General features: G+C 34.4%; 2 protein-coding genes across 3 annotated transcripts in view; one reads left to right on the top strand and one right to left on the bottom strand.

Moving 5' to 3' along the window:
- The first annotated feature begins 2103 nt into the window (after window positions 1-2103).
- LOC110373302 (sodium/potassium-transporting ATPase subunit beta-1) lies at window positions 2104-3217 on the top strand. Its single transcript, XM_021330536.3, has one exon. The coding sequence runs from the start codon at window positions 2190-2192 to the stop codon at window positions 3108-3110; it is 921 nt and encodes a 306-aa protein (XP_021186211.3). The 5' UTR covers window positions 2104-2189; the 3' UTR covers window positions 3111-3217.
- Window positions 3218-5105: 1888 nt separating this feature from the next.
- The window catches only part of Chp (chaoptin), an 81217-nt gene continuing 72475 nt past the window's right edge, over window positions 5106-13847 (bottom strand). The window contains exons 11-25 of one of the 2 annotated variants that reach the window (XM_021330535.3): window positions 13571-13792; window positions 13167-13408; window positions 12608-12780; window positions 12109-12190; window positions 11857-12022; window positions 11632-11774; window positions 11321-11462; window positions 10612-10746; window positions 10068-10265; window positions 9794-9937; window positions 9545-9685; window positions 9088-9330; window positions 8666-8901; window positions 8445-8571; window positions 5106-8238 (exon numbers count right to left, since the gene is read on the bottom strand). In XM_021330535.3, coding sequence (XP_021186210.3) covers window positions 8134-8238; window positions 8445-8571; window positions 8666-8901; window positions 9088-9330; window positions 9545-9685; window positions 9794-9937; window positions 10068-10265; window positions 10612-10746; window positions 11321-11462; window positions 11632-11774; window positions 11857-12022; window positions 12109-12190; window positions 12608-12780; window positions 13167-13408; window positions 13571-13792 — 2499 coding nt within the window. In that variant the 3' untranslated portion in view covers window positions 5106-8133. The remainder of the gene's footprint in view (window positions 8239-8444; window positions 8572-8665; window positions 8902-9087; window positions 9331-9544; window positions 9686-9793; window positions 9938-10067; window positions 10266-10611; window positions 10747-11320; window positions 11463-11631; window positions 11775-11856; window positions 12023-12108; window positions 12191-12607; window positions 12781-13166; window positions 13409-13570; window positions 13793-13847) is intronic. The other variant, XM_049837162.2, reaches the window with a different exon arrangement.

Below are 13847 nucleotides of genomic sequence, written 5' to 3'. Positions count from 1 at the left end.
CAAAAAGCTGTTTTGATTGCATCTTTCAGAGAAATACTTATTGGGACATTCCGTCGGCAAAAATTATACCTGATTTACGCTTTTAATAAATGCATGACAATATGACTTTAGAGTCTGACAGTTCCTGTCGCTTCTTCCACATTGGGAAGGTAGACCACTTCCAATACCCCACTTCCTATAAAAAAAGCTCTGGCTAACTAAAATCTATCGGTGTGCTTTGAATATTACCTACTTTGAACTCAATATTTGGAAATCAAAGTAAGCCTCAAAGTACGAGTAAGACCTTTTCAGAAGAGATCAGACATTATCTAAGATCGTGCTTTGTTTACTAAAAAGCCTACTAAGACATAGAAAAAGCATTTTCGGAATTTTCCTTTCCAATTAACATGAGTACTTTGCGTATAATTTGAGATAATTATACTTAATTGCTTTTTGACACGACACAAAGAGTCTTTTCAGAATTTCAATTGCCAGTCATTATATTAATTGCTGCTTTACTTATATGTATTCAGTTAACTTAAATTATAAGTAGCAGTGTGAATTGAATAAATATTGAGAATTCGTTTTCTAGGTAGTGACTCGCACGAGTAGAAATCGGTCGATACTTGGTAAAGCATGATGAGGTAAGATTGTGGATGGGTAATTTAAAAATAAGTAAATAATACAATGCTATGGCCAGCTCCATATTGCGAAGTTCGCAACATAAACAAACCGTCTGTGTGTACGACTAAAATATAGGCGAAGGGTCCCAGTAGATTTGCACGATAAATTCAAAAAAATAAACAACAAGCAACACATTTCTCATAAAAAACTTTTCCCATAAACATAGACAGAACTATTTTGTCCAAAAAGTCGGGTAGCCTCGGGTAACTCGAGAAAACCTATTGAAACGAAAGCAAAAAGTTTTTATTACTACGTGAGAAAAGAAATAAGTCTTCTATTTGGGCAGTAATGAGGTCGATTAGCGATGAATAGACCCTGATGACGTAATATACGCAGGCAATTTGCGACTTTTCTCATTAAAGGGTCTTTCATATTTTTTTGGAGACTTCTGTTGAAAGGGAGGTAGAATAGTATATTTAATTGTGTGGTTAGTTTTGTCATAAAAGGTATGGCTCAAATGAACTTTTAGAATTTTTGCTCTAACTCATTACTATGTCATGTACTAGATATACTATGTATGTACTTATGTACCACGTGTACTTACGGCAGAAGAACATTATATTTTTGGTTGAGTGAAAACTGGAAACACGTAATCTATGCGTTTTATTCACTTAACGTAAAGCCTCGCATAGATGTGCAAAGGCACTTTGAATTTGTGAAACCCTTCTTTATTTGAGTATACGTAAATAACTTAGTTCAGTAGAGTCATTTCTTCAAACTTTTAACAAATTACGAAAGTTGCAAGCAACGAACACGTGCATATAAAGTTGGGTTAAAACACATACACCAACTTTAACTTTTATGACATAAGCATGATTACTCTCCATACCTACTATTGCAGCTTTGCGAAAATTCATACAGTATTTTCCTATTCATGCAAAATGGGACACGACATAAGGAAATAGCATACGTTTGCTTGCCAGCACTGGCTGTCACCAGCAAGCTCTTACGCGTACACTCAACAACGCGATTTGTCAAATAAATTGTACTACAGAATTCGTGAAATATTTCCAGCGAAAATTCGGTAAACATGGGCGCAAAGAGCCTTTGTTGAAAATAATATAATGCAATGATCTGAAAGTACTGTTGATATTTAAATTGAGGAACTTATTACGGAGCCACTTTGGGGATATTTTAATGTGTGTTTAAGGATTTCTGTGGTCTAATTTCCGTTCTCTGTAAATATTGCTCATGATTCTTTATTATTTTTTAACAAAGTCGCGGTTAGTAATATTCCTAAGCATATATAAATTGTGCCAATAAGAAACTGATTTTAGTTAAAGGTTAATTTACTATTTTTTTTTTTATCCCTCCACTGAAAATCGGATATATTCACAATGCGACAATAGTCAATTATTTTAATCATTCAACCTGTTTGGTGATGCCTTTTTCAATGACCATAACCACACTGAATGAAGCAGCTCTTTGACAACAAATTTAATCAATCAGTCAATTTAATATTGACGTCTTTCAAGTAGAAGTGTTATTTCTAGGCCAAGAAATGTTCTAATTTTAGTACCAATAAAATGGCATCAGGGCGCAATGAAGATACAGAGTTGAGACAGACTCATTTGGTACCCAAGACATTGCCTCCGCTCCCACCTTCTAGTGCCAAACCACCAGCGCCCATCGATCATGGAGACCATAAAGAACTACCATTGAGGAGGAGGATATTAAAGTGCATTTACAACAAAGAGACCAAACAATTCTTCGGGCGAACATGCAAAAGTTGGATGTGCATCTTAGCGTATTCAGTGATGTACCTCTTATTTCTAGGCACGTTTTTCCTCGTATTACTCTACTCATCATTAGAAATCCTCAAAATACTGATAGACTACAAAAATATGGACAGACTTGATGCCTTCAGGTACCCAGAACATGCTATAGGATTAACAGCTGCGCCGACGTCTGAATCGAACTTACCATTGATTTGGTACAATAGCGGCGAGAAGAACGACTATGACAAATATGTTCAGGCACTTGACAAGCTCCTATTGAGTAATAGACGGAAAAGAGAAATCAGTAAACTGGGGCCATGTGGGCAATCTCCTTATGGTTATGGCGAACAACCTTGTGTAATTATAAGAATTAATAAGAAATTAAATTGGGCTGGTCATCCGCTGCAATCGAACTCAACGATTGCGAAGTCGGCGCCGGCAGAGGTGCAACAATGGATGAAAGGAGATAAAACGAAGTTTTGGCTGCAGTGTGGTGGGTACCACTCCTATGATAGAGAGCACATTGGTAGGATAAAGTATTTCCCTGACCCCCCAGGTTATGATGCGAGTGCTTTTCCTCTTGAAAAAGATGGGAAGTCTCCTTTAGTTGCGATACAAATAACGGACTTCACAATGGGCATTTCACTTGCTATACAGTGCAAGCTATGGTACGACGGTGGGCCCTCGACGATCAACTTCTTACTGTACGTAGCTCCAGAAAAGCGATAGTATACATTAGTGTTAACGTATAATATGTACAGGAATAATGTTAAAATGTATAGTTTTTAAACCGCTTAGTTTACACTTTTCAATGTTTTAGTTGTAGTTGTAATTTATACGGGTATTATACAATCAATTGATTGAAATAACTTTTTTATTTTTTGCTACGTTTTCCCGCCGTTTACCCACGTTTCGAAGAAATTACTTTTTTAATCTAATGAGCCTTACACCTTTTCCAGCTTACCAACTATCTCCATACCAAACTACATGTAACACGACTCAGTCGTTTTGCCGTACAATGGTAACAAGCACTAATGAGTTTGTGTGCTTTTATGTATATTTTTTTGCATTAATAATATTAGTAAGGGCAGAAATGTCAATAGTTGAATTTGTTCCTGCATACAAATACACAAACAAAGCACGTGCATAGGTAAACAGTGAAACTCGTAACAAATATTTGAAAAGCTTGTGATGTTAAAAATGTGTGAACATTTCAAAACATACTACAACAAACGAATATTTTCGCGCGACGTGTTTTGTAGATATTTCTGGGTGAGGGCGAAAATTTTATCGAAAATGTGGAATACCATTAATCATTCACCATGAATGGTACTTTAAAAACATGCCTGCTAATTGCCTTCTCACGATCATCTTAATATAAATTAAGGCTTAATTTCACATCCTAAGGAACTGTTTCGCTTACCTACGTGGTTAAAAAAATCAATTAATCTCTTTCCGATAACCAAATGTTAAAACCTAATTTCATCCGTATCATCAATATATCATAGGTATACAGCAATTCGTCTATTTTTCTGTCCATTCGTCTGGGAATAAAAAAAAATAAATACAAGTATCTAACTTTTTATTTACCTGTTGTATTCGATATTCCCAATATCACATTTATTGTATCCAATTACCTACTCAAACAATATTGCATCCAAACAAATAAATACTATTATTTAATACACATCTCATTATTATTACTTCCCATCGTTCATAAATATAATATAAAAACATTGTTCCGTTTTGCCGTTCATTTCTCATCTAATTTTGTTCGCCGTGGGGTGCGCGATTCAATTACTAGTATTGGAGCCAGTAGATTGCCGCAAATGGACCAACATATAGGGCAGAAACATGGAGAACGAAATGACTAGCGGAGATGTCATAATGCAAAATCTCTTAAGAAAGTAGCGAGCCAAAATGCGCGTGTTCGTCGGACGAGGAACGTAACTAGAATCCTTACACGTCTTCTTTAGAACCCGTCCATTATTTCCAAAAAATATCATCAATCAAACAAGCCGCACCTTTGACAAATTTTGATTTGAAACTATTTATAGAACTAGTAACTGATCACGCCTATCGTACGTTACATTGACCTACAAGAAGGCGCATGACCTACCTTCCTTATAGTATTTCTGCTATCTTTCCTTCCTCCGTGGGCAGAAACGTTTCTGTTTTGACCTTTTGAAATATAGGGATAATATATGGAATATAGGACACGATGAGAGGAAGGTTATGTTAGCTATGAAGGACGTAGCTAGGATAGAAAGTAGGTCTTGCACTATCGAGTCGTAAGGATGTTGAGGGACAGAAAACTTTACTCAGAAATGTGTTTCATGCAGTTTTATATCTTAATCTCGCTCTAATAAGCCTGTGCGTAACAGTATTCTATGATTTGTTTACCATTACCAGCCATTTTAATTGACCCACTACAGGTGCAGCCTCTTTTGATAGAGAGAAAGAACGAGCGTTAATCACCACTTAGGCTTGCTCAATGAGGATTTAAATTTTTTTCTAAGTTCAGGTTTCCTTTACTTTTACTCAGACAATTGGTGTCCAGAAAATTGAAATCATAGTTTCGTTGGTACTTGCCTGACATGGAATTAAACTTTTATCTCTTTGATCTCTCGTCCATCACGACTATAGGTCAGAATAAATAAAATTGCCTTCAGTCACGTTAACTTTTTTAAAAGTAATGATTGAAAGGGAAATAAAACTTCAGTGTAATATTTACGCAATAATTTATTTTAATACGCTAATAATTCAATGATAACTTATTTTTATTTCACACTATTTTAAGTAGTGAAGACAAAAACACTCCTTCGTCCTACGTCCCTTGAAATAATAATATTTTAATTCATTGAAATAGCGATGAATGCATCTCTTTACTTTTATAATCTCCTTAATTTTCAATTACAAAGAAAATAGTATTTAAAACATATTTACAGCATTTTATGGAAGTTAAAACCGTATTGAAAACTTAAATATTTTTTTAGTAAGTTTTATTTTACGATTGGACCATACAGTTATTAAGTAAAACATAACAAAAAAAAAACAAGAATCATAATGTAAGATGATTTATTTCCTCTTAAAACTAAGCCACCGACCAAATAATACTGACAGTATTTTATGGCTTCAACTGAATTATCGCACTATATATAGATTTTTGTGATAATGCTAATATGTACCCTTTATAACATGTTATAACCTATTCTACATCTTTTCATTTGAAATACTCAATGGCTCGTAATGATAAAACTAAATAATTTAACTTAGTAAGTTTTCATACAATATCATCTGAGCAACAGTAATTCCCATCTCACGATTCCAATCGCAAAACAAAAATTACATTTCCATCCAAAGATTATTGTTATTTAAATACTTTATTTAATTAAATTGGCACTAGCTATTTCTATCACAATGGACCTTGCAGAAGATTTTATATAATTTGTATGTTCTCGTTATAACCGAGTTTTGCTACAGATGGCACTAACAAGCAAGTTTTCTCTTTATCTTTACATCAAGCCTTTGTAAAACCGTACCAAAGTTTAAGTAATAACCGTTTATAATGTACATTCCTTTTTACCTTACATATATTACTTTGAAGTTGCAATATATTTGAGTATTGCAGGAAGCTTTCAAGAAACACTATTTCAACTAAACCGACCACAGAATTATGCTTTTAGCTATCATTGGTCAGAAATCACATGATGCCGGTCTACGAGTTAAACACTAATTAGTTAAGCAAGCTATTATTCGAATAAAATACAATATAACATTTAGTACCATCGAAGGAAAAATATTTTATGTAACAATTGACTTTGCGGTCTGTTTAACTATACAGAAGCGGTAACTTTATCCATAATGACAATTTTATTCAGCTATACAATTCCCGTTTAGTTCAGCAATATTCATTGTAGGCTTTATCAAAAATAGAAGGATTAGAGATTAATATATATCACAAAATATATTCATTGTTACAACGACATCCCTTTGTTTTCAATACCAAACTTAACGTTGGCGTGATACTAAAAATTGTTTCGTGAATGACCTTGAAATGAGGAACAGAATCAGTGCATCGTGAAATGGCATTGAAAACAAAAGTCAACAATAGGCCTGACAGCACAAACTGGACCACTGAAGAAGAGGTATTCAATTGAACTCACTCAGTTATAGAAATGTATAAGAAAGCTATGAGTAACATGCAACTCTCAACCGACTAAACTATTGCTAGCGTGCATGTCTAAAATATTAGTAGAAAAAATTAAAACGTGACCAAAATATTTAAGCGACGCAACAATAAAAACAAGCCACATCGGACATCATACAAACAACATCTCTTACACAATAACCAGCGATATAGCTCCGAAACACTTAAATTCAGTCGATAAAATCCTAGTATATACGTACAATGATGTATATATTACAGCATGCTCCGATACAATAACAGCTAATGACACATTAATTTATACATAATATGTAATAAAATATGTTTATCCAACAATAACCAGATAGACTTTGTAAACAGCTAAACAATGAAAAATATTAAAGAGTAAATAGAATAGGATTAAGCTTCCGTATTGAAGATAGTGACTCTGAATATAGGCGTTATGAAAGATGAGTTTGAAACTTTATTTGTACAAGAATTTGTTAGAATTTAAAACCATCGAATCGATGATATCAAAACAACTACGTACGAATAAATAAATGACGATGAAGAAATAGTTAAAGATACTTTATATAAGGAAATCTTTATAAATGATCTGATTAGTCTACACCTAAAGTCACCTATTACAAAAATGAATACATCTATAAATAATATTATTACTCTTAATAATGGACGAACACATATACCATTCGAGCGAATGCAGTCTACTTAGACGATCATAATTAAGTCATTGCTTTCGTGTGAACTTATCTTATAAATCGACGTAAATGCAACTTCTAAAACACATTAAGTGCACTTCCAGACGCGGTTCATAACAATATCGTGAAACCAAACGCACCATACAAGTTGGACATAAACTCTGGACAATAATCACAGAAAATTCGTTATGTAAGGCAGTGCACGAAATGCGTGAAATGTAGAAATTATATCTTAAAACTACACACGCAAAATAGGTTTTGGGGGAACGCAAACTGTAATTTACTAAGAGTTATGAAGTTACGGTAACATATCCAACTGTTCTGAGATCACACAACTGCTTTCCATTTTTAAAACGATAAATCACATTTTAGTAGGCTTCACTAGAGTTATCGCAATCACTTAAGTATACAAAAGTCACTTTTTCTCCGTCATCTGTCAATGTCCTGACTTCAAGTCTTAAAGCATATACTTCCGTTTCACTAACACTAACTAGGATTTGGCTATTCAGGATCCCCAGACCAAGACTCAGTATATAGGCCACGGCAACAGGTACAGTATGAAAATCATCTCATCTCACTCTTATCTGGATATATTTTTGATCGTAGAAGATTCTTACAATTCCTAACGATTGCATTTGATTTTATGTACATATTTCTTTAATGGAACAATAAAAATCTTCTTCGGGTTTAATCTATGATAGTTTGCTAATTTCGAAATATCGAAAAGTTGGTAGGTAAGCATCAGAATTTAATTCTGTACAAAAATTGATTTGTTCCTAATAGATATACGAGTTCGTCTTGAATGAGGCCTCTAGATGCTAGAATTGTACACCCTTGCCAAAATCAGGTTGAATTCTTCGTATACCCTAAGTAGCCAGAATAATCCTCATATGTACAAGCACGTTAGGATTGTCATGCCTAACACTATGTAGAAGTTTGGTGATCCTAGGAATCCTTTGTTCCATTCACAATCCAGATCTCTCGTCAGAACCTGGAATGAAAAAGGAATTAATGATATTAGTGTTACAGGATAATACTGATGAAGAAGCCAACTTCGATAAAAAGCATGCTTTACTAACTAATACATTTAAAAGTAGTTTACAAAAATAAATTCCATACGCTGACGATTGTCCAGGGTGGGCAGTGAAAATGGCAATTTTGATGATGGTCAAAATAATTATTAAGAAACCAACTCACGTCAGCAAAAGTTCTGTTGTCATAAGTGGGGCAGGTGGCGAATCTGACGTCATCGCGCGTTGAGATGCAGTCAGACGGGCTGTCACAGAGGTACTGCCTTCTTTTCCGGTCCCAGGCTTTTATCCATCTGTTAATGAAAAATAATAGACGAGCATTAATGTGGATGGACATAGTGGAAAGGGAGGACCAAAGAAATGATGTATGGATTTTGTGAAACTTACCCAATCCCACAATCGCAAGTCAATGGGTTGCCAGCAATCAGTATGTCTTGAAGGAACACCGTGTTCGGGACCTTTGGCCAGGGTCTCTGCGAAGGGTTGGGCACCCTCATGATGTCGTTGTTCCTGAGGTCGAGGGTCAAGTTGGTGACCCTACCTGGTCTCCAAAACACTTCACTTGCTATCTCTTCTACGCTTGTGTTGTACACTGTGAGACGGAGTACCTTGGATTGGACTCCCTGAAACACCAAAAAGTCATATTAAAATCATAAAAACTTGAAACAAAAGTAATCAAACATTTGAAAATATGAATTGAGAATCTCTTTTTTTGTTAGGAGTTGGTAAAATGCCATGTGGCAATAAAACACGAATTCATACCTAGGTACATAAAAAAAGCCGTTTGCACTAAAATGTATGATACTTACGCTTAACAAGTACTGCGTCAAATACTTCAGGTATCTGCCAGTGATGGTAATATTATCGAGTTTATTCGGCAGTGGTCCATACATCTCTTTGCCAAACTCCACGTTATCATAATCGGTGTCTATCAATAAGTTCTCTAAGCCAGTGTTGTATGATAGTAACTTTGGTACGTTAAATTCTCTCACATTTGTGTAAGCTGATATTTTAAGAGTTCTTAGACCATACATCTTGCTAAATACTCCATGCTGAAAAGGATAATTTACTGTTAGAACAGGGTGGATAGATGAAGACTGAAAAATGTTTGATGGATAGTACATATAACAAAAGATGAAAATATTTATTAGTAAAAGAGTGATGAATAATACTAAGACTGACACAGGAAAAGCGATTTTACCAAGTCGAGATTGATAGATTTCTCCATCATATATCTACCTGGTACAATCGCAATAAGAAACTCACTTCAAGTATCCTTAATCTTAAATGAGTCACATCCAGATATTCAAGGCGAGGAGACACTCCGTAGAGACTCGTATTCATTAAGGCACTGATGGGATTACCAGACAAAGACAGCCAACGAAGATCACTCAACGAATGTGTTGCCTGAAAGATTAAAAAATTCCTTTTATTTCACAATTTTCAAAAGATTACAATTAAACAATATGCACAACATATGTAATAAAAACAAAAGTTGGAAGAAACACAACTTACCACAGGTACAGCAGTAAGATCGTTGTAAGATAAGTCCAATGCTCGAAGACGTGTAAGGTTTGCAGTTGTATCAGGAGGAATCGATGGCAAATTGTTGTATGACAAGTCTAGACTCTTCAATTTCGATAATGACATCGAAGGCACCTAAAAATTTAAATCCAGAGTTAGTTAATAATTTCCGAAAAATACATAAACTTGAAATAAATATTGTGGTTTCGATACCTAATATAGCAGCATGTCTCAAGTGAAAATGTATTGGTATTTAAATACTCACCGAAAGCAAGCTAACATTCTTCAACCCCAAATGGGACAGTCTTCTCTCCAGTCCTTTGAAGATAGTGGTACCTCTTTCTCCAGAATTGAACGGCGAATTATTGCTGAGGTCCAACCACCTTAGTTTAGGCAAAGCAGAGAAGGATCCACCTTCTATCCTTACTAGATGGTTGTTCGATAAATCCAACCAGGCTAGAGACTGCAAATATAAGCATAATGTGAATAAAAGTGGCAAGAATGATAAGGAGGATAAAATAAATATTTTAATCATAATGACAGAAATGAAAACTAATAGTAAAAAATCTCGGGCTGTGACTGAAAAAGAAATAAAAGTAGACAAAATCAATAAAGAAAATGACATGCTGAAAATTTAAAAGAAACGGATAATGGCTGAGCTGAAAACAAAGTTTCATGAGATAAAACCACAAACCAAAACTATAATAATGCAGAAAGAGAACTAAATACTGAAAACAATGCAGTGCAAAAAGGTGTTTTAATTCAAAATAAACAAGGTTAGTAATGGCATGAACATCTAAACAATCTACCTTGTACAAAATATTCTGCGGGTATTGTTTTTTTTGGTGGAACACTCTGGTGTGATCTCGCCTAGCCGTGTGGTACATATACTCGTCACTGTAGTCGGGCTCTTCGGGCCAGTATTCGCCCAACTGATCAGGGTTCTGGCGACACATGCATGAAGGGACAACACATTAGCACCTACGCACACACTGGCAAATACTACTCAACTCTGTTAGAGAAAATTTTGGAAACATGATCAAGGATTTTTTATTTTGAAACTGGTAATATAAGATTTTTCTGAGACACTTTACTAGAAGCTTCTTTTGTATTTTTTTTTAATACTGATATAAAGAAAATAATCGACTGAATGAATACAACGTGTATATTGGCAATTCTGAAGTTAACCATATTCTCTGCGCAGTAGATTGATTTTGTTCTTTCATTTTGTACATCTACGTTGCAGCCAAACACATTACTTTAGCTTCGTCAAGATCAACTGCACAATTTCATAAAGGAATAGTCTTCTTCCAAGAAGCAGTTCCTTTAATCAGATGACCATGTTTCCTTCACACTATATTAGTTCCCAATTATGGTATGGTAAGTATACTCAATATCAACTTTTACACATTGCAAATCAAATGCTTTAATTTCACCGAGCAGTTAGTTGGCAAAACTTCAAACAAATGCAAAGGGATTTTAGATTAGTTTTAGAAAATCTTTCGAAGTAGTACTTACCCGGTATCGTTGGACCAAGTCTCCTAAAGCAACGGCTGGTATGGTGTTGCCACTTAGGTCTAATTCCACTAAATTGGCTGATGCTGCAGGCGATAAACAATTTGTAGGAATTCTTGATAGTCCATTGTCAGATAAGTCTAACCTGTAAATGAAAATGATAGTTCATTGTTATTCCCACTCAATTCAGCAGTCGAATCACGTGAAGTCTCAACAGTTCTCCGTTCGTTTCTATCTTTACCTCGTTAACCTCTTTCCAATCTATTGCTTGTATTAGAAAACCTACACCATTGTAATTATAACTTAGGTTTTACCTTTCTAAAGCCGGTGATGGTATGAGATTATCAGCCAAATTCTTGATGTGATTATCCGACAAATCTACAGATGTCAACGATTGCATGTCGTGGAATATTTCAACTGGGAGCTCAATAATGTGGTTGTGAGATAAGTTTATGATCTGAAATATTAGAGAATTTTTTTTAGTAATCTCAGTTTTCGATATGTGGAAAAACTAGAAGAAAAATAAATAGGTTCCTCACCTGTAGATTTTTAACTCTCTTAAAGCAATCGTATTCCATTTGGTAGATGTAGTTATGTGACAGGTCCAAGTATTGAAGCATGTGCATAGAACCGAATACTTCACGAGTTATATTTCTCAGCTTATTGTGAGATAAATGTAGTTCAGTCAATGTTAAATCTGCATGCCTGGAAAATGTAGAATATATAACTTAGGACTCTGATGGCCGATATATGTAGACGAAATTTATTTCTACCTGATCTTTATAACTTACCTAAAGTAATAAGGCGCGATATAGGTAATATTGTTATGCGAGAAGTCCAAAACTCTGATATTGACCGAGACTGTTCCAAGACCTGAAATAATTGGATTCAATATAAGATCGTTTTGTAAAAAAATATGATGGAGTAAAATACTTTATATATTTTATTATTTTGGTTGTCACCTTGAGTCAAAATAAGCTCTTCCTCATTCGACGTGAAACCTGTGCAAAAAGCAAAAAGTAGAAAGCCAAGTAAGATTAGAAGCATATATAAAGAAAATCAAAAGATAACATTAAATAAAAATAAGTAAGAAAAGAGCATACTTTCATACATACTGATGTTTGATGAATAATCTTGAGATCCCAAATGAGATGACAGAGAAAGTAAAAAAATATGAACGAGAAAATATTAGTAAAGAAATAAATAAAAAATAAGTAATCATGCAAATAGTCAAAGCAAAGCAAAAACACGACACCAATATTATAGTCGATTTTAATGAAAATAACTTACTTTGGGCTTTAGGTGGTGGGTAGAAGTTAGATGTGAAGAAGCTTGGAGCATTTGAATCGGTTAATGTAACGATTCTGTTGTACGAAGCGTTGACTTTCAAAGCAGTCGCCGATCCAACTTGGTCGAATATCGAGAATTTGAACGTGTCGAGATTGTTGAATGAAATGTCCAACCTGGAATAAGTGATGAAATAGAAATCCTTTATTTGCAAAAAAAAATATGTTACAGATATGGTGATATAATAATTTATATTGTCTCAATACATTTCGCCTTTCGGCATGCTTTTGCATTTAATGCTTTTGCATGCATGAAAAGAAAATATTTTTGATTCTTAAAGAATAATTTCTTTTCAATTCCCATTCTTCGTAACGCGAGGGAACTTTCTTGTGGTCCCGAATAAATTCTCTTTTCATTTTTATTTAATTCATAGGCGTTAGTTTGCAGTTAAGCTCATCATTATTTAAATGGGTTTGACGGATTTTCTCTGATGCAGTTAACGGCACGGCCGTAGTATATACCTAAACATTTCCTTTAATATGCAAAGTATGTTTTCACTTACTCAGTAAGAGCTGGAATATTCTGGAAAGCTTCTTCACTAATTTCATATATCCTATTTCCTTTCAGATTAATCTTCTTCAGATTATCAAGGCTGGTAAAAGCTCTCCTTTGTATGAGTTCTATCAAGTTATCTTCTATCAAAACTTCTTGTAGCTCTTTCAGACCAACAAATGCATGTTGGACTATTTGTCGTATTTGATTTTGGGATAGGCATATGCTTTCTAATTGTACGTGTATGTCACCCTGTAAAATAATGTATTCATTATCATCAACTTTGGAATTATTTGAATCATCATCTCATTGAGTATAATTATCAGTTTTGTGTTTTAATTTCTTTGGCTCTGTTAGATTTTAGTCTAGTTACTTAAGTTCAATAAATATACCTATTACTTCTATTTAACTGACCTGCAGAGTCCCTTTAGAGAAGTGATCAATATAGTTATCCTGTAAGTTCAAGCGTTTCAATTTGTACAAGAAATGGAACGACGTGTCTGGAACATTCTTCAACTTATTATTGCTTAAGTCCAAGTATTGTAGTTCTATTAGGGCTTTCAGTGGTTCAAATGGTAATATCTTCACGACATCTGCAAGACCGTTCGCCATCTTTAGCGTTGTAAGGCTGTGTAACTGTAAAAAGATAAGTAAATAGGTATGTTATTGAAAATGTTCATGTAATAGAATA

Source organism: Helicoverpa armigera, chromosome 14 (genome assembly GCF_030705265.1).
Source record: "Helicoverpa armigera isolate CAAS_96S chromosome 14, ASM3070526v1, whole genome shotgun sequence".
NCBI lineage: Eukaryota > Metazoa > Arthropoda > Insecta > Lepidoptera > Noctuidae > Helicoverpa > Helicoverpa armigera.
Note: the sequence above shows the minus strand (reverse complement) of the source record. Positions and strands in the feature narration are given on the sequence as shown.